The sequence below is a fragment of the Talpa occidentalis genome, unplaced genomic scaffold (assembly GCF_014898055.3).
Source record: "Talpa occidentalis isolate TD23 unplaced genomic scaffold, MPIMG_talOcc4v2.1 talOcc4.10, whole genome shotgun sequence".
Taxonomy (NCBI): Eukaryota; Metazoa; Chordata; class Mammalia; order Eulipotyphla; family Talpidae; genus Talpa; species Talpa occidentalis.
The window spans coordinates 7,278,918-7,302,293 of record NW_023600993.1 but is presented as its reverse complement, the minus strand read 5'-3'; the positions used below and the strand labels follow the sequence as shown (position 1 = coordinate 7,302,293).

The window sequence follows — 23,376 nt, the reverse complement described above, 5'->3', positions numbered from 1 at the left end:
TCCCCTCAGCAGTGCACTTCGGTCCTTCTGCCTGCTCTGCTCCCCGCTCTGGCTCTGGTGAATTCTCTCACCCTCCCGCGCTTCTGACTGTACCCAGTGCTTGTATAAAGAAATAAATAAATAAATCTTTAAAAAAAAAAAGAAAAGAAAAAGAAAGTGGGTCTATTATATTTTTATGTAGCAGGCGTTAGGATCCTACACAGATAAAACTCTCCCAGCTCAGGGAAAGGAGCTAGCTGTGTGTTTAAATGTGGCTGTCATAGCCAGTGTCACAACCCTCTGAAAGCAGGTGAGAACGCAGAACTAAGGTTTCTAGTAGATTCTGCCAGTAACTAGTTATATTTCAAGAATGAGTGTATGTTCACCCATTGGTACATTGTTTTCCTAAGGACCATTCTAGCATCCATACTTGGGGGCTGTTCCATGCCTGGTTGCTCCCTCTGTGGCAACATGTTGCCTAGAATACTGAGGCAGAAATACTTGTGTTGAGGTTTCAGTCTCTAGTGGAGATAATCCTTTGGCCTGAGTTGTGTGTATAGTAAATATAGCTGAAAATATTTCCATTGTAAACAGTAAAATTGGACACACATCAGTGCAGCTGAACTGACTGTATTTCAAGGTTGTTTTTTTCCTAAAGGAAAATAAAGATTATTGGATGATTTTGATTTCTGCATTTTCAATGTTGGCGCTGATAGATTTAATGACGTTTTTATTTCTAGCCCTGACTTTATTGATGACTCTCCGATCCCCTGTGACCTGGGAAGAGAACAAGTTTGTGTCAATAAATAACAGTGCTTGGAACTCAAATAGTGACTTGGTTAGGAGAGAAAGATCATTCTATAAAGGATGGCAGTCTTGGCGACAGGAGCTTTTGACTGTGACGAGTTGACTTGGGGTCAGATCTTGTCTCCACTCAACTATGTGACCCTGGAGAAAGTTTTTATAACCTTTATAGCTATAAAACTGTTACAGGCAACCCCATTGTGAAATGGGTTTCCTGACTGTGGGTCTTCACCCGTGCACTTTACAGGGACTTATGAGACTCAACTGCAGGCACACACAAAAAGGGCAATAAAGGGTTTATTTACAAAAAGGGGAAGTGAAGAAATGAATAACTCAGGGAGAAGGGGAGAGATAAATCGGTGAATGCGTCCTACCAGTCCGCTGAGCTGGAACCCCAATAGCGAAAACCCAAGGGCCCCCAAAGCCCACATATCTGGTTATACACCAGACCTGGCTGCTTCACCCCACCCTCATTCCCAGCAGGCCTCCCTACTCTGGTGATGATACTATGGGATTTGTAGTCCTTGGTGTCTTGGATCTCTTTGGTCTGGGGTGGGAGTGGGTTCATAAAACCCGTTTGTGGGGTTAGTTCAGAACATCCTCTCCCCCCATCAAAATGATAACACTAATAGTACCTTTTTATGGGATTGTGAAAGGATTAAATGAGATGTGATACCTATAAACCTGTAGGAAGCAAACAGCTATTCTATGTTGGCAACAGTGTTACAATTTTTAAATATATTTATCTAATTTCAAATGTTGGGAAATAGTACATGGAAGTCCTGTCTACCTTTTACCCCTTTTCAGGGGTGGTTTACTGTAACATTCTGAATGTGTGTCTGTGTGTTTTTTTCTGAATCATTTGAAAATAAATTGAAGGCATCACGTCTCCTTACCTTGGCTATCTTTGTGTGTGTGTGTGTGTGTATCCTACGAACATGATATTTTCTTATGTCTGACCTTCAGAAGTGTTTCTTAGCTTCCCTTGCCCCCCTTAGATGAGATGGGAAGGATAGAGGGGCCTGGTGTTGAGGAAATGACCTTCCCCCAGGGAGCCTTCCTTTGGGGACAAAGCCTTTGTTATGAGAACTGTTGAGCTTATTTTTTTAAAGATTTATTTATTTATGCATACAAGAACTGGGGTACAGGCCAGAGGTACAGGTGGTGAGAGGATTCACTGAGTGGAGAACAGAAAAGTTGGATTGACTGGAATACACTGCTGAGGGGAGCAGCGGGGAGACAGGAGAGATCTGCTACGCCATGTGGGTCAGCTCCCTGGCAGGGGATTGAACTCATGCTGAGGTGGCTGTGGATAGCTTCATAGTGCTGCGTCTTAACCCCTTGCACCACCAGGGAGGCCCTGTTGAGATTGTTTTGCAAAGATTCCTCTTCCCCTTCCTCTGGAAGAACCATCAAGAGGGGATCTTTCTTTCTCTGCTCTTCACAATGGGAACAGAACGGATTCCTAGAGCTGAGACCTGTGAAAGTATGAAGAACCCCCTCAGATTTTTCTCACTCCTGTGCTAGTCCTTTTTAAGTCTCCAGCAATTTGGTTTCTGTTCCAAGTAAGCAGATCTTCAATTTGTGAATTCACTTCTCTTGAGATTTCAGGATGAAATTTACCTTGCAGGTTCATTTTTCTGATGAGCCCAGTGAGAGTTACAGATACTCAGTTAGCCTTTTTCTCGCTGTAAGAGTGAAACAATGATTTCCGAGCTCTTTGCATGTTGAACTTGAAATCAGAAGTCTACTTCGAGTCCAGACTCCTCATCTAGGAGTAGTTCATTTGCCAGAGCTCCATGGGCATCTAGTTCTTGGCAAGCCAGTAACAGACTTCTGAACTCCTACCAGCCTTGTCCCATCTCCACCCACGCTGAGCTCGTTCCTGACCCGTGCGCACACCTCTGCCCTCCTGCACCCGTCTCCGTTGCTTTCTCTCAGGACGCACAGCCACCGCTTTCCGTCTCACCTGACGGCCTAACGCTTCCTCAGCTTCTGCCTTTTTTCTATTTTTTCCCATCTAACATCCAGAAAGATTTTTTTTTTAATGCACTGCCCATTATTTCCTCACATAAAATCCTGAATGTATTTAGAAAACACTGTTTTGTGTTACTCAAGGAGGAAAACTGTCAAATGTTTTTTCCACTTAAATTTTGTAGTTACTGAGCGGATGGGGCTAAATGGGGAAGGTATTTGTTTGACCGCTGTGTGCGAGCAACACTTTTCATCTGAGTTCATAGCGAAGTGAAAGATTTATGTACCTTTGTATCTAGGTCAAAAAAATGTTTAACAGATTTCTGTCACCTTTTAAAAAGACATTTTAATTAAGACTTCTTTGCTACTGTCCTTTGTTACACTGTGCTATACAATGACCTGTAATGATCCAATAATTTTTATATGTCCATATCTAGTCTATAGAACATGTATACTTGTAAAGAATACATGTGTGTTACGTGTCAGGATGTGTGTATACACACACGCATACATGTGTAAATAGCTTGAGATAGACATAAGATGGTACAAGGCGTAGAAAACTAAAGATCTTGTTTTGGGCGGAAACCCCCCTTGAGTGGCTTCTGTTGTACTTAGAATGAGACCCAGACTCCCGGCAGGGCCAGCCCACCTCCCGTCTCTGCACTTCTGGGTCCTTATTTATCATCTGTGAGCCTGAGGTCCATTTTAAGCAGTTCCTCCTTCTGTTGCTTGAAACATACTTTCCCTAAACCCTTGTCTGGCTCCCTTCTCAGCCTTGAGGCTGGTTCTAAACGCCACATCCTCAGAGACCTTCCGTGACCGCTAAGGTTAGGTTCCTGTGCTGTTGCTCTCTTACCCCAGCCTGATCTTTTCCCTCTTCATGTGTATCACAAACGTAACTTGTTTGCTGGGTGGTTTGCTTACTTGCTTTTTGCCACTTTCCAGTCAACCCCCAGGCTCTGTGGGAGCAGGATCCTTCTCCAGGTCCAGCAGCGGCCTGCACCGAGTAGGCCTGGTTGCTAAGGAGCGAATGAGTGAGGGAGCCACGGTGGGAGAGGTGGGAGGAGATGAAGGGCTCGGACCAGACTAAGTGAGGAGAGCAGTGTGTGAGAGCTTAGCGGGGGAAATGCTGTCATCAGCGTCTGCTCCCCGCTGGACAGCGTAGCAGGCTCATGCACAGCACATGCTGCCTCGCTTTCCTGATCGTCCTTTTTTTGTAGATATGTAAACAGACGCAGGAGGCGCATATAGCCAGGCCGCTTAGACGCAGTCGGAAAGCAGCAGGTGAGCAGTCCAGCTCCAGCTGCAAAGGCCTGTCTCGGGACCACAGCATGAGGTGGGGATTGGGATGAGCCAAAAAGTCTTACCCCATCTCAAAGGGCAGTCACCCCCAGCTGGCTGATGCTGTGGGCGACCTTGGGCCCGCGATGGCCAGAGCTTTTAGCTTGTCAAGAGAACTGCCTTTAAAATCTGATTTTTTTAGGAAAATAGTCTGTTTTTCGATGCTGGTGACCAGGTTTTTGCGTGGGTTTTTATGTTTCGGTTTAGTTTTATTTGGTAAGTGTCACAAAACTATCTAGTGACTTTTTTGCCTTCACACACTTCACACTTTGCTCTTCTTTGAAACAGAAATGATAAGCCCAGCCTGGCCAGAACAGAGACTAGGTATCACGGGGAGACTGCCAGTGTCAGATCCCTGTAGGTAGAACCAGGCAGGGCCTTGTCTGGGAGACTGTGGTCCGCTTTGCTAGAACGTGACATTAACATTCCTGAGAACGCCCACGCTGTGGAAAACTGGGGGTGAAAACCTCGGGGTTGATAGGGGAAGTAGAGGTAGTGGCACAACACGCAACAGCCTGTCTATGACACAGGAAAGGAACAAATGTGAACTCAGTGGAAAAACTGCAATTTTGTGTATGTTAAATGGTTGAGAAATACATAATGACAACAATAAACATAGCATTTTGAAAGCAACCTGAAGCTTGCCTGTGGAGGGCGCGGGAGGGCTTGAAGCCCTGAGTGACTGAGTGATGCCAAGGGGCACAGAGCTCCCAAGAGGCACAGAGGGAGCTCTGTGCTGAGGGGCAGCCGAGAGGTGTCAGCAGCAAAGCCGGACACAGTTTGCTTCACCTGGTATCTGTGTCCCCCTAGTGTTTCTCATGGAGGAAATTGCACATCAACACCAGATTTGCGTTATACTCAGCGATCCCCTAACTTATCAACCACGTTGAAACAAATCCGCCTTTTCAAAACAAGCGTTACAGCCGCGCTGACTGTGTGGCAGGCCGTGGCGGGCCTTCTGCGGCACGCAGAAAACAAGACCTCCTGCTCACCTGTCTCCTCTGCCCTGCTTGTCCTTGTGTGCGGGCGAGGCGTTATGAACTCTGCTTGCAAGTAAAGAAGTTAAAGCTCTTTTTATTAGTCGTTCCTTAGGACTGCCAGAACAAATTACCACAACTTGGTGGCTTAAAACAACAGAAATTTATTCTCTCGCCGTTCTGGAGATGAGAAGTCTGAAATGAAAGTGATGACAGGGTCATGCCCTCTCTCAAGAGTCCAGGGATGACTCCTTCCTTCCGCCCCCCAACCCCCTGTAGTTGCCGGCAGTCCGTGGTCTCTGCTGGCAGCCGCGCCGCTCCAATGCCTCCGTGGGCGCGAGGCCTTCTCGTCAGGACACCAGTCGCCCCTACTGGATTTAGGGCACCACTTAACCCACTAAGGTGGCATCTCAACTTGGTTACTTCTGCAAAGGCTTTTCCAAATAAGGTCCCATTCACAGGCCCTGGGGGCTAGCCGAGACGTGGACATGGGGGGGAGAGAGGATACACAGAGCTCGCTGCTACAAGAGACTTGGAATTTCAGTAAGCCTATTACATCTCCTTAATGTCTTTTGCTCTCATTCGGTGGGGCTCCATCTGCTCATGTTTGCTAGCAAGGTCTTTTTTTGCCTGGGGTTTCCAGTGGTGTTAGGGGGATTGTTTTTTTTTTCCTGCTTATATTTTAAGTTTTTCATGCAAATGTCTTGGGGTTGGAGGGAGATTTAAAAATTGTACATGATCGATTAAACTTATGTGAGCCTGAATTTTTTGGGGGAAAAACAGATGATCTGGGCTTTGGAATAGGTTCTGTCCAGCCACCAAGAGCAGCTGTCCCTGTAGACCCAGGCATCCACCGCCCACCTTGCCTCGGCCCCATCTTGCATGCCCCGTCCACGAGGACAGCAGGGCGCACGTGCTAGTCTTTTTTTTTTTTTTTTTTTTAAAGATTTATTTATTTATTTACACAAGCACTGGGTACAGTCAGAAGCGCCGCGGGAGAGAGAGAGAATTCACCAGAGCCAGAGCGGGGAGCAGAGCAGGCAGAAGGACCGAAGGACACTTCAGCGGGCGGCAGGAGAGGTCTGCGCGCCATGCAGGACCCTCCTCTGGTGGCCGGGGAGCAACCGGGGATCGAACCGGCGCCGCAGAGGCTTCGGGCAGCTTCACAACCCAGCGCTCAACCGCTGCGCCACTGGGGAGGCCCGCACGTGCTAGTCTTGGTCTTGACGGTAGTTGGTATCCAAAGTCCCCTCTCAATCACATGGCCATTTCTTAACAGGGAAAATAGTTTGGGGAGGAAATAAGAATTGATAGACGCAAAAAGGAAGTCCAGCGTTTGATTCACAATCTCAAGCATGAGGGCCTTTCCAAGGCCATTTTGTTTCTCTTAATAGGCAGGAGTCCCATTCACGACAGCTGAGAGGCGCGTGCCGTCCAGCCGTCTGCTGTCTTAATCGAGCATTTGGTAGGAAAGTTTCTTTTAAAAGGATTGTTTTTACAAGGTTTTCTGTTCCATATTTTGCTCATTTAGGGGACCCTGGATGTGCCCTACTAAATCTGTTCTCCTAAAGATCTTTGACTCCAGTTGGAAGTGCTGGCTGGGATTTGCACTGTCCTTCAGCTAAGGGTTTGTTCTTGCATCTCCTCATCCCATGCTGCTCTTCTTAGTCCTGCACTTGCTGCGCCCTCAGCGTGCAGCCTCCTTGGCCACATCTTGGCGTGCTTCATTCAGGTCTTTGCTCAGTGTCACTTTCAGAGAGGTCTGTCTTCCTCAGGTTGCTTCCTGGCCTCTTTCCCCAGGTCTTGCTCTGTCCATTGACCCTGCATTTCCATTTTCTCCACGGCATTTGCACTGACGGGTATTCTGTAATGCCAGTGTTGGCGCTCTGTTCCCCCTACCTGCACGTGGCTCCACGAAGGTAGGTCTTCGTTGTGTTGTGACCCTGCCCCTCGTGCTGAAGACTGCGCTCGGCACACAGTGGGCACTTGGCGAACTTCTGTTAAATGGGGGTCTCACCTCTGTCATTTCAACCAACCAGCATTGTTTTGATTTTTCCATATTGACCATTGTTGTGTTGTGTTAGACTGTGAGTTTGCTCTCTCGACCTTGTAATTCACATCAGAAAGCAGCATTTATCCAGAGGTGACACAGATGCCAAACCTGCCCATAAACGTGCTGTAGGCAACTGAGTTCCAGCCAGAGATGTCACACCCTCCCCTAGTCCAAGACCCAGCCGTACCAGGCCCTAGGGTCCTGTCTGCAGTGAGGCCTGCTAATGTCCTCCCAGGAAAGGTGGACAGTGCTCCAAGCTGGGGCACTTGGCCTGGAAGAGAGGCAGGACGGGGACGAGACCACTTCAAAGAACGTCCCGAGGGGAGGAGGAGAAGTCCCTATTTAAAATGTGACTGATGGAATTAGGCAGGGGACCCCGGGAAGTGAGGACTCTTCAGTGGTGGGAGCCCCCAGAGGAAGGAAGCAGGTTTGCGTTGGGGTGACTATGGAGTTCAGTCCTTCCACATCTTTTATTCTTGTTCTGTACCACACCCTGTGCTGGCCCTGGGATGCAGCCTGGAAATCAGTGTGGGGCGGTCCTCTAGGTCGCAAGTCAGGAGTAGGAGCCACTGGGTGTGTCAGAAGCCCACGGCCTGTGCTTTCTCACCCCACAGCAGGATTATTTGTGCAACCTCCTTTGTTGGTCTGGCCCTTCTTAAAGCAGGTGTTCCAGGTTTTTAGATTTTGTTGATTAGTGTAGCATTTATTTAAAAAGGTTAAGTGTTGCCCACAATTTTTATCATGCCAGGACAAGATTTTTTTTTTTTTAATTTTATTTATTTATGCATATAAGAGCTGGGGTGCATGTCAGACATGCAAGGGGTGAAAGGATTCACCAGAGACAGTGGGGAACAGAACAGGCAGATCCACTGAATACACTGCTGAGGGGAGCAGCGGGGAGACAGGAGAGGTTTGCTGCGCCATGTGGTCACCTCCGTGGTCGGGAATCAAACTTGTGCTGCAGTGGCTGCAGATAGCTTCATAGTGCTGCGTCTTAACCCCTCGCATCACCAGGGAGGCCCAGGACAAGACTTTTTAAAGTAAAACCTATCACCTATTATTGTCTGCATTTCACAAAAGAAACAACACTTTAATTGCAAAAGTAGTAGCAGACTTATCCTAGAATAAAGTGAGCTTATGAAAACTGGTCTCTGAAAAGCTCAGTTATTTTTCTCATTTCACCACGGCCTAGTGAAACTGCATCTCGGACCAGCATGCACTGGGACAGTGCTGGGCCAACCCAAGAGCTCCACCTCAGGTGCCTGGGTCACACGATGAGAGCAGCCTCCATGTTGTGTCTTGTAGATTGTGACAGACCAGCAAACAGGACAGAAGATCCAGATAGTCACCGCCGTGGACGCCTCTGGATCCCCCAAGCAGCAATTCATCCTGACCAGCCCAGATGGAGCTGGAACTGGCAAGGTGATCCTGGCTTCCCCAGAGACATCCAGCGCCAAGCAGCTTATATTCACCACCTCGGACAACCTCGTCCCTGGCAGAATCCAGGTAAGACCAGTTGCCATGCCTTTGTCTCAGCGCTTTGGCTGCCAGGCTAGCAGTCTCTCGTCTCTGCCTTGGAGGCTAAATCTCTTCCTTGAAGGTCCTTTGGAGACCTGCAAACGTGGCAGGTTGCTGCTGTGACTGAAGTGAAAAATCAGCAGATAAGGAGCGAAGCCCAGAAGGCCTCCAGCTGCAGTGCCCAGAGGAGGTGGGGGTTGAGCCAGGAAGGTCAGTGGCTCACAAGGGCCTGGAACAAGCAAGCTGACACTGAGGCCCCTGGAGAACTGTTCTTAACGAAGGCTACACAGAGCAGCCGTTGCCCATAACTTAGGGACATCACCTGGGCTGCGCCACAACCAGATCGGGACCAGTTTGTTCCTAACTCGTACCTTGGCCTGATCCCAGTTTTTCATGCTGTCCTTACTTGCTCCTGTGAACAACTGCTTTGGGCCTTCGGGTCTTAACTTCGTCACTGCCCTGATTCTCCCTGCTCTGTCTTGGGTGAACAAGAGCAAAGATTTTTGGAAAGCACTGAATTTCCAAGCCCAGCAAAAGACTTAAGGCTGGTGTCCCAAGGTACACAAGCCTCGAGCATGTTCCGTCAGGGTCACCATGGAATCCATGTTTTTAATTTTTCTTTTAATTTGTTGTAAAATACAGTGCAAAATTTACCATCTTAGGCATTTTTAGATGTGCAGTTCCGTGGCAGTAAGTACATTCACTTTTGACTACCTCATGTCAGTGCAATAGTATTTGTATTTTTATGACTCCCTTATTTCACTTAACATAAGGTCTTTGAGGCGTGTGCGTGTTGTAGCCTGTGACAGGATCTCCTTTTGCAAGGCTGACTGCTCCCCTGTGTGTGTAGGCCATGTTTTGTTTGTCCATCCAGCTTTTGATGGCTGCTTCTCTCTTTTGGCTCCTGCAAATAATGTGGCTAGGAATCCTTGTGGGGTGGTTTTGTTGTTGGTTGGTTGTCTTGCTGGGGAAGGAGAGAGGTGGTTGGGTGGTGACTTTCAACTATGGAGAAAATTTATGAAGTAAATTATTTTTTCTCTCCTGGTAGAGCTGGGTTCAGAACCCCAGTGTATTCATTTTTCAAAACTGCACTGTGGGACATCTTACCATATGGTTAAGTGTTGCCCCTTCCCCGACCCCCCAGCCCAGGTACACTCTGGCCATCTGAAGCCGAATTCCCTTCCTGTAGACTGCTCCTTGTTTGTGAAAGGATGGCCGGTGATTATGTAGGTCACCCTACGTAGTGATTTGTCCCCGCTGCATAATCATTTTGTGGTTTATTGTTGGGCCAAATAATAGCAGTTGTCCTTCACGTTCTCACATCGGGATCAGTCACAGTGTCTTTCCAGATGAGTAAGTACTGTTTGTCATCTAGAAAAATCATCCACAGCTGAAGGAGAAATAGGTTTTAGAGGTCTCACCTCTTCTAGTTCTTCTGCTACCAGCTGCCTCAGTGAGAAACCTGGTTATTGGCTTGTTTCTCTGCCAAACATTTCTCTCTGCGTACTTCCATCCTAGGATAGACTTCCACCCGGGGGACAGACTTCCACCCTGGGGACAGACTTCCACCCTGGGGACAGACTTCCACCCTGGGGACAGACTTCCACCCGGGGGACAGACTTCCACCCGGGGGACAGACTTCCACCCGGGGGACAGACTTCCACCCTGGGGATAGAAAAGCAGCTCTATTATGTTATGTTGGAGCCTCTGTGGTTCCCTGCATGGCCCCCAGTCCTGGGTGGCTGTAGTGACCAGTGAGGAGAGTAGATCAGGGACCAGTGCTTGACCCTGGACAACGCCTCCCCCACCCAATTAAAATGAAAAGGGCCGCAGTCCAGATAAGCAACAGGGCCATTCTGGGAGTCTGGCTATGTTGTCAGGTAGAATTTTCCCAGTTCTGTCCTGAGTTCTACTTAGAAATCCAAGATTAAGAATTTACAGTTAAACATTGCTTTGCTTAGTGATCTGGTTTTTAATCAGTACCCTGCTTGCTTCCTGATGCTTCTTAGATTGTCACGGACTCTGCTTCTGTGGAGCGTTTGTTGGGGAAGACCGACGTCCAGCGACCCCAGGTGGTAGAGTACTGCGTGGTCTGTGGCGACAAAGCCTCTGGTATGCAAGCTCCGTTCTTCTGCACGCGCGTCATGGGCCAGCATCATGAGTCACATGGGGGGCTGAGGGGGCACTTAGCAGAGAGAACATTTCCTGTGGGTTTCAAAACTTAAACTCCGCTTTTCTGGCTGAGGTAGCAAACCAGTATGTCAGATGATTAGAACCAAAAGGAAAAGTCAAGACTGATTTGTAAATCTTGGTTGAATGTCAAATGTTTAGAAAGTCGTCATTTCTTTACTCCAGTTCACACGTGCGTAGTGCTTTGTTCCATCACAGCGTGTGCTGCTTCTCTCCTCCACCTTCCTCCTGGCCGTAGCTGTCTCATTCAGCCCCTCGTCGTGGCCCAGTTTGACAAGCCGCTTTAATGCAAGGGGAGGGGACATGGCGCGTAGAATTCTGGCCGGAAGCCAGGGTCAGGAAAGGGTCCCCAGAGGCTGTCGCATCTCTCAGATTGAGTGTGTTCACGTCGTGTATGTAGGGAAGGGTGTTCCAGCTGCTGGGGCTAGAGATCGCATACTGCCATCCTGGGGCTAGAAAGGCCAGAAAGACCTTCTTTGTCTTCATGTTGGAGCCTCTACGTGTGATTCCCTACATGGCCCCCAGTCCTGGGTGGTGTGGAGCCAGAGTGCGTAACGTCCACACCCACGGTGTCTTTGGGGAAATCTCCTGGGCTCCCATGGTTAGGATAAGGGCACAAGGAGACTAGAGAAGAAATCTAACCCAGAAGTTCAGACTTTGGCCTGCTAACACCGGGAAGTCATGGAAAGTCAGGGGGCCGGGAGGAATGGAGAACTACTCAGTGTAGACGCAGTTCCACTGATAGTTGGCCACAGGCCTGCGTGCTGTAGTGGCTGCTAGGTTCTACTTTATATTGTGGTCACAAAATTTATAGCAACTTTGGACACCTTGTGATCCTGGTTTTTATTTTTGTTTATGAAGGAGGCTGCGTCAAGCCTCTTAGGAAGACAGACCCAGGCAAGCATCTACAGAAGATGGGACGAGCCAGTTACCCTCCCAGTTTGTGACACCATTTGGCCCCATCCGTTGTCCTGGTAACCCAGCCTGTCCCACCCCTTCCCTGAAGCCCTCACCTGCCCCAGTGTGCAGGGGCCAGCACTGCCTGTTGTCACCACCCTTTAATGCAGCGCTCTCTGGGCATTTGTGATGTTCTCTGGTAACTGGTTCTTCACAGGCTTGTTTCCCCCACCAGAATGTGCTCGTCTTGTTAGAGCAGAAACCACGTCTGGCCCCATCATCTCTCTATCCCCTCTTTGTGCTTGGGAAGGAGATTAACTGCAGATAAACGGTGAGGCAGGACATGACAAGACCATGAGGTCTGCCTGGCTTTCCTTTTTGTCAGTTGTTTTCGGGGCTTAAAAAGGAAAGGCCTAGTCACAGACTTGCAGTGCCATTGTCTCCAGATGCTAGGGGTCATTTTAAGGGTAGAGTTCAAGGAAGTACCCTGCAAGGAAAGGAAAGTGATGTCTGCGTGGTAATTTTAGCACCACTCTTCTTACAGGCACACAATTGAGACTTCCAAATGAACACGTGGGCATTGGCTCAGGACGGTGGGATGTCCTGTAGCCACTCTAAATAGTGACTGTGAAATGTAGCTAATCCGTCCTCCAGGAGCTCCTCCCGCATGCAGCCTTTGTTCACGATCAGTAGCCTGCCTGCGCTTCAGGTTATCCAGCATGACCTGGAGGGGCTACTGTAAAGATTATAAGGAAACTTCAAAGGCCCTGGGTGTCGGGCTTTATGCTCAGGTGGGCGGTGTCTCGGGGCTGTCGCTGTCGGTCACCATGGCCCAGTCACTTCAACAGACTCGCTTAGGAGCAGGGCCTGTGACAGGTGACTCACGTCTTCCCTTGGTGAACCGGTTCACGTACTCTTTCTCCTTTCAGGCCGTCACTATGGGGCTGTCAGTTGCGAAGGTTGCAAAGGCTTCTTCAAAAGGAGCGTAAGGAAAAATTTGACCTACAGCTGCCGGAGCAACCAAGACTGCATCATCAACAAACACCACCGGAACCGCTGTCAGTTTTGCCGGCTGAAAAAATGCTTAGAGATGGGCATGAAAATGGAATGTGAGTCTTTTAAAGCCACGTGAGTTACCAAGGAGGGAGGAAGTGAGGTTTCTGTATCTGACTATAAAATAAGTATATCCACTCAGGCTCCAATTCGGTGTACTCTCTGGTCAGCGAGGTGCCTCAACCATGACACTGGTGGGGCCAGTCAGTTCCCACAGTGTACGTGGAAATCTCCAGACAATCAGGCAACGCAATGGAGAGGGGTGAACACAAACTACGAAGCCCAGCTGATTCCTAATTCAGCTCCACCTTTGCCACAGCCCGGCTGTGTGGCCTAATGAAGGGAAGTAGCCTCTCTCAGCCTCCCCTGTGAACTGGAACCTCTCAACTTCGCTTGAGTAATGGGCCTGGTTTCGGCATGTACCTGTTCTCACACCGGCTGCTGAAGGAGGGGAGTGGCTCGTGTCACAGGGAGCAGACGGCTGTCACACCAGAGCAGCCGAGCAGGCTTGCATAGGACCTTCCCGCAGCCTGTGCCTCTGGCGAACTCTCTGGCGGGGCCCACTTGAGGAGGATGGATTTTCTCCTGAAGAGTCCCTTTTGATAGAGCAAGAAGTGAAAAGCCAGAGGGCTCCATGTGGGCCCCTATAGACCATGCAAGTTTCTTAGCAGGCAGTGCCCTCCATCTTGAACTTCTTTGCCTAGATTTGACATGGCATTGTTTAACTTGAGCCTCCCTCTCCTTTGGTTGAAACGTCCATGACAAAAATTGAGCTGGAAATACCTAGCCCGGGGCTTTTCATCACTAAAGGAGACCCTTTTCTTCAGCCTGAGGAGGTGGCTTTTATTGATTTGAATCTTTCCTCTAACGTGAATACTTATGTTGTGATTCAAGCTGTGCAGAGTGAACGGAAGCCTTTTGATGTGCAAAGGGAGAAACCAAGCAACTGTGCTGCTTCAACTGAGAAAATCTATATCCGGAAGGACCTGAGATCGCCTCTGATCGCCACTCCCACATTTGTGGCAGATAAAGATGGAACAAGGTCAGTCCCTATTCTGACAGAGGCCAGCACTGCAGTCAGCCTTTGACACTGAGGGAGGAGGCCTGGAGCTTCCTTGGGGACCGGGGCAGTAGGGCTCCACCTGCCACTGCCCTGCACCTGGTCTTGCTCATCTCGCTCCTGGAGCTGTTTCTGTCCCTCAGGACGGGCCCGAGGTGGCTAACTTAAGGTGGGCTCGGAATGTCTCCTGCCTGAAGGGCTCAGGCCATGTCCTGTCACTCAGGCATTGCTCACACGGCAGGCCAGTGTCGTAATTCAAGATTCAGGCTTTTTTGCTGAAGGCCTAAATCCCAGGTGTGTTCCCAGGTAGTGTCACATTCTTTTTAACGTGTTATATTGCACTTAGAACAGAACAGAAAGAGGGAAAACTAAAGCCAGCATGTAGAATAGAGGGACCTGGAGTTGCCTTGGTGACATTCTGAAGGTTAAGTCAACTTTATTTGGCAGAGCAGCCGTAGTCTGCAGTCCATGTGGGAGCCCAGGGGATAGGTTTCTGTAGATCATCCCCTAGGGATGGAGAACCAGTGCGCACCTCCTGCCGTGGGGGGAGGGGGTGTTCAGTTACCTAGTGACGGGCTAGTGAGAGCCTTCCTGCCATCCAGGCGGTTCCCGTATGGAGTGGGGGCAGGTGGGCAGGTGAGTGCAGGTTGGTCACACCGCACAGACTGTTGGAAGCCACTCTGGGTTTCTTTATGTCTTACGTAGACAAACAGGTCTTCTCGATCCAGGGATGCTTGTGAACATCCAGCAGCCTTTGATACGTGAGGATGGTACAGTTCTCCTGGCCACGGATTCCAAGGTGAAGTTCTGTGCGCCCTCCCCTCCTCCCTGATGCTTTGGGCTGCCCACGGGCACCTGCCTTCTCGGCTTCAGAGACCACGCTGAGAGCATGGTCTTCTGCATCTTATTTTACTACTACTTGTGCCACAGCTCTCCTGCGGTTTTGGGGGGATGGGGGGCAATGGCTTTTCAGTCAGGGCTGGCTGGTGACCGTCATTATAACATGTCAGGGTCCGGGATAGAGTTTGATAAAATGTCTGTGATTCTTCTCCATTCAGCTTTTCCCCTGGACACATACTGGCAAACTACTGGCCAGCTGAGGGAATAGCAGCTTTCCTCAGGTGGCCGTCCGTAGGAAGCCCCGGTTCCTTTTTATTTGATTCAGGAGGAAGTTCAGCTGAGATTTCTAGCAATTCTAAGACTTTACTAAAGCACATCAGCCACAGGGAAATTTAACTTGTGGACAGAGATGTTTGAGAGCCGGAGAGCGCGCAAGCTGGCTAACCCGTGTGAAGGTAACCGAAGAGGGCTTTATCCAGGCGGGTCATCCGTTGCTTTCCTCATCGCGTTCTGATGAAATCCAAGCGATGGTGAACCCACAACTCAGGTCCCATTTTTCTCCTCTGAAAGGAGCAACTCAGTGGCCGCACTGGCATGGCTGCGGCCCTTCAAGCCAGGGCTCAGCCTGCAGGTTCCTTCTCTGCTCTCAGCACCTCGGTGCACACAGTGCATTAAGGAACATCCTCTTGGGGGAAGGGAAAGGCAAAGGTGATAGCTGGCCACGCATTGGTCCTCAGGCTGGACTTTGAGCTTCCTGTCTCTGGGCAGCAGTGACATGTATGGCGTGGGGATCACGCCTGGGTTGCTGCTGTCACCCAGCAGATGTTCGAGACGGTGACTTTGTAGTGCCATGAAGAGGCTATAAATCTAGAAGTCAGGCCCAAATAATCTGATTGCCAGGGACTGCACAGCCACTGTCAGCGTGCTGGCCACGCCGTGACAGCAGCATCAAGGCTAAGAGGCAGCCGGAGCTGGAGCCCGTGCCCTCTGCGGTACCCCGCACACACGGGTGCCGAAGCTCGAGTGGGGGCATGCAGCGCGCCCTCCGCCGGAGTGAGCCGTCAGCAGCGGTTTGTGTCCCCGGGTAGGGGAGAAGGAGCTCGAAGTCTGCGGTGTGTGATGGTTACGGAGAGAACTGCGTCCTGCCGCGTCCTCGCCTCTGGAGTGGGGGACAAACACCCACCGAGTTTGTCATGATGCATAGAGCATACGCAGAGCACCTGGAGAGCTCTGTCAAAAGACGTGTTTTAAGCGTTTTACTTTGAAATAACACTCCAAATAACTAACTTTGAATAAATACAGGAAAACGACAGCCCAAGCGCCCTTCCCCGGTTCTCTCCGTGGTCCCCGCCTGGAGAGCTGGGGTGCAGCAGCTGCAAGGACATGCATCCTGCCCGCGCCTGGGTCTGTTCTTGTCGCTTAGCCCCTGTCAGCACCTTCCTGTGTGCGCCGGCCTCCTCCTGGCCGCGCCGCGTTCTCTTCCCACACGGTGGCTCCGATTTGTTCCTTTCCTTCACGATCTCTCCTGCCGATGCTAGTTTTCCACTTCAGTTCCTGAGACGAGATGTTTGTGTCTCCGTGTATTTAAGTGTATCTTTGGGGGTTTGTGTTTTTTGGCCGTTGAGGTAGCCGCGTGCCTTGACATGCGCCCTTTCCGCGGGCGGGCGTGAGGCCTTCCGTGTTCGCGCGGCTGTGCAGCCTCCTCTGTCTCATTCCAGGACATTTTCATCCCCCTAAACGCAACCCTGAAAGCATGAGGCAGTCGCTTGCCCTCCCACCGGCACACTCCCAACCCTGCCCACCACTCCGCTGCTTTCTGACCGTGGTTCTGTCAGTTCTGGACATTTTCCATGAAGAGGGTGAACGTGCGACCTCGGAGGCGGAGCCCCGTCTCCCGGCTCGTTCTCGGGGCTCCCCGAGGTGGTAGGGAGTGTGGGAACTTCATCCCTTTGTAGTGCCCGTGAGTGGCGGTGCCACATCTCGTTCCTCTCCTTCTCAGCCAGTGGGCATCTGGGGGGTTTCTTCTTCTGGCTGTTCGTGATGCCAGAGCTCACTTGCACGCGCGTGGTGCTGGGGGCCTGTTTCAGTTTCCCCTGTGGACATCTCGGGCTGGAGTCGCTAGTCACGTGGTAACTCTTGAGACTTTTGAGGAACTGCCGGGCTGTGGCCGCACCCGGGTTACCCGCCCGCCCGGCCTGTGTGAGGGTCCCGGCGCTCACCTCCCTGCCGCCCCGTGTCCCCTGTTCTGCTCGGCCCCGCGGGGCCGGCTGGGGGTGGCATCCCGTTGGGGTTTTGATGTGCATTTCCAGTGATTTTGAGCATCTTTTCATGTATTTGTTTTTATCTGATCTTTGAAGAAATGCCTCTTTTAAAGTCCTTGCCTGTTTTTTAAATTGGGTCTTTATATCGCGGAGGTGTCGGGGTTCTGTATTTGGACTCCTAAACCAGCAGCAGATGGGACTTGCGACTATTTCTCCCGCTCTGTGGATTGTTGCGGGGGGGAGTTGTCTCTTTGCCCCATGATGTCTTCCGGTGAAGTCCGACTTAAGTTTTGCTCTGTCATTCCGGCACCCGCGAGCGTGGGCGATCACCCCCTCAGTCAGGGCGCGGAACCGTCCCGTCCGGAGCCCGGCTCGCCGCGCCGCGCCGCCCTTCCGTGGCCCTCCGCGGAGCTGCTCAGCCGCCCGCTCGTGTCCGTTAATGCCGTGGTTTGTTTGACAGGCTGAAACGAGCCAGGGAGCCCTGGGCACGCTGGCAAATGTGGTAACCTCTCTTGCCAACCTGAGCGAATCCCTCAACAATGGCGATGCTTCCGAAATGCAACCGGAGGACCAGTCTGCCAGCGAGATCACTCGGTAAGAACCCGGGAGGGCGGGGCGGCCTCTGGACCCCCGCCCGCGTCTCATTACGGACGTGAGATTGTCCCCCAGCCCGTGTAGCTGTCTCCTTTCAGACTGTAACTGGGGGGACATGGGCCCCCTTCTTTTTTGATATAATACGATGGACAGCCATTCGCTACGAAAATGAAAAGCAAATTGAGTAACTCGGGAGCGGGGAGACCCTGCCGTGGACGGGGTTAGGCCTCAGCCGCTGCTTGTGTCTGATGTGGACGGTCCGTCTCCCTCCCGCTCCCGCGTCGGTCTGTAGCTCAGGTGGGAGGCCAGCGCTCCGGCTCGCCGCAGTAGGCGGACACTGGCGGACAGACAGCATTCGCTGGCCCAGGTGGCTACAACTGCCCGCCAAGGGGGCCCCTCATTTCCCACAGGAGTGGCCACTCCTGCCCATCCAGACAGCAGCACAGCTGGGGCCCCCACACAGGGCGCCGGTCCTGAGTCTGCGTGTACCCTGATAGCAAGTGAAGGTGCAGATCTGGGGGAGCGCGGCTGGCACTCGAGCTGAAGAATTCTAGTTCCACCACTTCCTGGGCGGGTGATCTTGGAAACGTTACCTAACATCTCTGACCCTCAGCTTTTCTGTCTGAAGTGGAATTTCCGCGTCAGAGAATAGTCTGAAAAATGGAACCTACCTCTGAAAATAATACAAAAGCCAGGACAACTGTATGTCAAAGGATAGGTTCGAACGTTTAGTGGTCAGCTTAACGGACAGCTGCACACTGACGTTCAGTGGCGCACACCGGAATCTCATGTTATAGCGCAATTATTCCAATAAAAATTTTAAAATAAATACCGAGTTTACTGCCCAAGATGATACAGACAATATGTATCGATGCCTTCCTCGTTATCCTTCCCTTAGCAGACAGAGATCAATGAGCTTTTTGCCCCGGGCATTGCTCCTCTAAATGACGTCTCACGTCTCACCTCGAGCTCTAGTCCCCCTAAGAGCTACGGAATCACACCACTGGCTCATTTCATTTTTGCTCACAGGGCCTTTGATACGTTAGCTAAAGCACTTAACACCACAGACAGCTCGTCGCCTCCAGGCCTGGCGGATGGGATAGACACGAGTGGAGGAGGGAGCATCCACGTCATCAGCAGAGACCAGTCCACCCCCATCATTGAGGTGGAAGGCCCTCTCCTCTCAGACACTCACGTTACGTTTAAGGTGAGCGTGTTCAGCCCGAGCATGTGCCCCCGCAGCTGGCATGGCTCTGCAGGTGAAAAGTCAGACCTGGCAGTGAGCTCGTTTCTGTTTGTGGCATCTGAGGAGGCTCTTCTGTTTCCACTGAGAAGCCTCTTCCCTCATGTTTTGTTCACAGTGCAGTTTGGCTTTGAACGTAACCCTGGGGCAGTGTGGCCAGTCATTGCCAAGAGGGGCTGACATGGTATGACCAGTGAGGGCTGGTAGCTGACTGCTCTGCCGATGGCCCGGCTCCAGCGCAGGCGCGTGCATCCACCTTGGCCCCATCCTGCGGGAAGCCAGCCCTTGTTCACCACCACTGCCGCTGATCCTTGCCCTCCAGGGCCTCAGAAATAGGTCTCCGGTAGCCTCGAGGAGTTCTGGGCTTCTGTGCGCTCCTCCCCTGTCCTCACTTCTGCAGGACGCTCCGGGGTTCCCTGAACCCCTCTCAACCTGAGTCTCCTTTCCCCCCAGTACCCTCTGCTAGGAAGATGGTACTCCTGCCCGTGTGCCCGAGTGTGCTCTGGACACAGGTCACCCGTGCAGTTCCAGCTTCAGAGGCATGTAGAGCCCCTTCTAGACCACAGTGCCCCTGCAGCCAGGCTGACCTGGTGGCGCGTCGTCCCTCCCTTGCGGGTTTCTGCTCAGTTCTCATCTGCTGTTAATCTTGAGGCCACCTGCCAGGTACCCGCTAGCCGCCAGGTTGACCGCTGCTCCCCAGTTTTAGACTTGAACCTATGACTCAAAGCGGAATTCCCTGATAACAGTTTCATTGAGGCAAGAATTGTAAAGTACGTCTCTGGGTGAGTGAGCTGGGAAGGCCCCACCGCTGTCCATGTGCCCACGGCCTTCAGACTCTAGTCCACTGGGCAGAAAAGCACAGGGAGTTAGTGCCGGTCCCCTGGTGCAGAGGACACCGTACCTGAGGATGGTCCACCCAGGAGCTTCAGTGTCGGTGACTCTGCCGTGGGTGTTGGCATGTGGAGGGACTCGTGATGTCAGTCATCCTCTGTCCCTGGTCACCTATTTTGTGTGCCTCCTTTCCAGCTCACGATGCCCAGCCCCATGCCAGAATACCTCAACGTGCACTACATCTGCGAGTCTGCGTCCCGCCTCCTCTTCCTCTCCATGCACTGGGCCAGATCAATCCCGGCCTTTCAGGCGCTGGGGTAAGTGGCCTTTGTCGCTGGTGTAGCCCTGGACAGTGACCTTCCCCTTCTCTAGGAATGGCCTGGAAAGATCTCTGAGGGCCCTTCCAATTTGTTCCTCTGACCTTGTTCAAGTGACCCGATTTATTAAACACAGTCAGTGGACTGGCAGTGAGGCCCGTGGGTGCTGTGGTGTTCCTCAAATGCGTGTCAAGCTGCTCCACATCAAGGACTTGGGGCTGAAGCCCGGAGTCATCCTGGATTCAAGCAGAGGAGTAGTTGCAGCGGAGAAGTGTGTCTGCATTTGAGGAGAAGAACCAGACGATTTGCAGCGCACCCAGCAGGCTGTCCTGAGCAGACATCCCAGGGGCGCGGCTGGAGACACACTTGACTGGCCCCGTCCTCCCGCTGCAGTCCTTATTCCTCCCTTGGGGTTCACAGGCCCCACTCCCAAGCAGAGGTGTAGGGCACCTCTCCTCGCCAGTCCATACTAGCTTTCAGTCCTTTGATCACTGTAGCCTCTCACGACAGAGCCGTGCCAGGACTGCTGCCATTTTAGAAGATCAGAAAATGACAATCAGGGCTTCCGTGGTGGTGCAGAGGTTAAAGTCTCGGGGCTATCAAGCTGTCACCGGCCACTGAGGCTATCGCTGCTACCGCCCGAGTTCGATCCTCGGCCAGGGAGCTAATCTACACGACACAGCAGACCTCTCCTGTCGCACCTGCTGCTCCCTTCAGCAGTGTGTTTCAATGGCTCCGCCTCTTCTGCTCCCCACTCTGTCTCTGGTGAATCCTTTCACCACCACCACCCCCAGCCCCGCACCTCTGGTTTATACCCTAGTTCTTGTATGCATAAATCAATAAATCTTTTTATACTTTTTATTTTTTTTAAAGATTTATTGATTTATGCATCCAAGAGCTGGGGTACAGGCCAGAGATGCGGGGGGTGAGAGGATTCACCAGAGAGAGTGGGGAGCAGAGCAGGCAGGTTGACCGAAGTACACTGCTGAGGGGAGCAGCGGGCGAGACAGGAGAGGTCTGCTGCGCCATATGGGTTGCTCCCTGGCTGGCTGGGGATCGAACTCATGCTGCAGTGGCTGCGGATGGCTTCACAGGTTGTGTCTTAACCCCTTGCACCACCAGGGAGCCCCAATAAATCTTTTTTTTTTAAATGACAGTCATACCTGTTAAACCTCTCATTACTTAAGTCTAAAGAATCTTCTTTAAGAGACTAGTTTATCCTCAGAGGCACTTTAAAGCATTCTTCAAGAACAGCCCTGGACATACCACAGACCTTTAACAAACACTTAACTGACCTCACTTATTTGGGGTATGCGGGGACTCAGAGCTAAGTGCCAACACCCTTGTCTCTTTGTCCCTAGGCAGGACTGCAACACCAGCCTGGTGCGGGCCTGCTGGAATGAACTCTTCACCCTTGGCCTGGCCCAGTGTGCCCAGGTCATGAGTCTCTCTACCATCCTGGCGGCCATTGTCAACCACCTGCAGAACAGCATCCAGGAAGGTAGGACTGGCGATTTGGGGGAGGGGGGTCAGGGGGGCGGCACAGCGGCACCTCTGGTCCCACAGCAGCCACAGGCTGCAAGGGAGTTTGACTTCTAAGTCATAGTGTGACCTGAGACTGCAGCTGAGAGACTTTTTTTTAACGTGCTGGTCTGTTTTACGGTGGGTCCCACAGTCCCAGTGGACCGAGGGTTTATCGGCTGCCTCCGGTGGTTGAGCGGTGTTTGTGCCGGCAGGTTGCTCTGGCTTCCGGAGCTTGCGCAGAGGTCAGGTGCAGCTTGAGCCACGAAGGCCGCGTTGACCATTGGTTGGTTATCTGGTGACTCTGGATTTAAGGATGTGTAGATGTGGCAGGTCTTACACAAGCGGCCGTAGAAATTGTCCAGGGACTCGCCGGGTTTTTGAGCGACAGCAGCGGTTTTAGACATGCTGATTGGCTTTTTTGGCCCCTGCCTGAATGTCTGTTACGAGAACCTGTGGATACCGGCTGAGCGCGGCTCTGCCACTCTGCTGTCCTCGGTGTGGCAGTCTCTGGGGGAGTGTCGGGGCCGCTCGGGCGGGCCCCCTATCAGGATCGAGGGGACCAGCCGGCACCTGGCTTCTGAGTACGCGCCAGCGTTCGTCCGTGTTGGAAAGGGTGAGGACGAGCTGGCGAGTCTTCCCCCGTCGGGCGATGAGTCTGACAGATGGACGCAGAGGTCTGTGAGAGCCGGCAGCTCTTCTGAATAGGCCGGAGTGTGATGTTTGAGAGATCGCCGCGGGAAAATGTTGGTAATAGAGAGCCGGCGCGTCCGTCTGAACAGCGCTGTCATCGGCAATGGCGGGGGGCCCTCGGGTCTCTTGGGGAGGAAGCTGTGGGGACAGGTCCTGGGCCAAACAGTCTTTGGGCGACTGGAGACATGGGCTTAGGAGGTGGAGGTGGCAAGGCCGGAGTGGATGCCGGAGAAGGTAAGAAAGCCAAAGGGCGGAGGGGCTTTAGGCCCGGGGAGCGATGGGCCGGCGGGCCGGCGCGGTGATGAGGTAGCGGCAGTTCATCTTTGGGGGAGTCATTCTGATGAATGGGTGGAGGTGGTGGTGGCCGAGAGCTGCGGTGGCCACGCGCAAGGACCTGACTCGCTCCCTGCCCTAAACCACAAGTGTGGACACAAGCGGGTCGGGTCTGAGTGACCGTCGACCACGCATCAGTGCAAGGAAACTGATGAGGGTGGCCTGGGGGGGCCTGTCACAACTTCCCACACCGCCCAGACTGGGGGGATGTCACAGAGTTTCTTCTGGAGGCCGTTTTACCTGGAAACTAGGCCATTCTACCTAGCACAGGGTCTGACGCTTCTTCGTGATCTTTGTGGAACCCCTTTTTAAAATTTATGACCATGTTGTCGAGGACTGTGGGTTTACTCTGAGCGCCCCCTTTTTGCTGCCGCGACAAAAGGGAAGGGAGCAATCACGTTCTTGTCTGGCCTATACCTGGGGCGAAGGCGCGCCCCCATTCAGTCCCGGGCCAGAGCCTGGACGGGGTCACCCACACGCCTGACGTCACGCCACAGAGCAAGCCCGAGGCCACAGTCAGATCCCATAACCCAAGTCGTGGGATTGTTACGCGCACGCGCACAGTGCATTTCACCCAGCAGGAAACCCTGCCTGGCCCCCCGAGGGGGCGTGTGGAGGTGACCGGTCTCTCGTTTCATCCACTGGGACAGGCTGGAACCAGGGCCCTGGGGGCTTACCTTATCCAGAAGTCCTCCTGAGTCTGTCTTTCCGCCTCTCTCGACGAGTCTGGGGAGGGCGTGAAGGTGGCGTCCCAGCTCTGCTCACCTCGGGAAGGGGGACCCGACGAGGCGCAGGTGGCGCGCCGCCTCGTTCACTCAAGGGAGAAGCGCTGGGCACCGCCCCCACGCCAGACCCGTGGCCAAAATGGCCAATGTGGCTAGTTTCCCAGTCAGGGAA

The 23,376-nt window shown here is 52.1% G+C and overlaps 1 protein-coding gene across 9 annotated transcripts in view; it reads left to right on the top strand.

Moving 5' to 3' along the window:
* NR2C2 (nuclear receptor subfamily 2 group C member 2) overlaps positions 1-23,376 on the top strand; it is a 75,468-nt gene that overhangs the window by 43,232 nt on the left and 8,860 nt on the right. For all 9 annotated transcript variants that reach the window (XR_005127577.2, XM_037523451.2, XM_054699370.1 and 6 more), the window contains 9 exons: positions 8,434-8,634; positions 10,656-10,758; positions 12,663-12,842; positions 13,681-13,828; positions 14,552-14,645; positions 17,408-17,541; positions 18,571-18,748; positions 19,811-19,932; positions 21,294-21,433. Coding sequence is in view for 8 of the 9 variants with exons in the window: in XM_037523451.2 (XP_037379348.1) it covers positions 8,434-8,634; positions 10,656-10,758; positions 12,663-12,842; positions 13,681-13,828; positions 14,552-14,645; positions 17,408-17,541; positions 18,571-18,748; positions 19,811-19,932; positions 21,294-21,433 (1,300 nt within the window). In the remaining variant the exon portion in view is untranslated. The remainder of the gene's footprint in view (positions 1-8,433; positions 8,635-10,655; positions 10,759-12,662; positions 12,843-13,680; positions 13,829-14,551; positions 14,646-17,407; positions 17,542-18,570; positions 18,749-19,810; positions 19,933-21,293; positions 21,434-23,376) is intronic.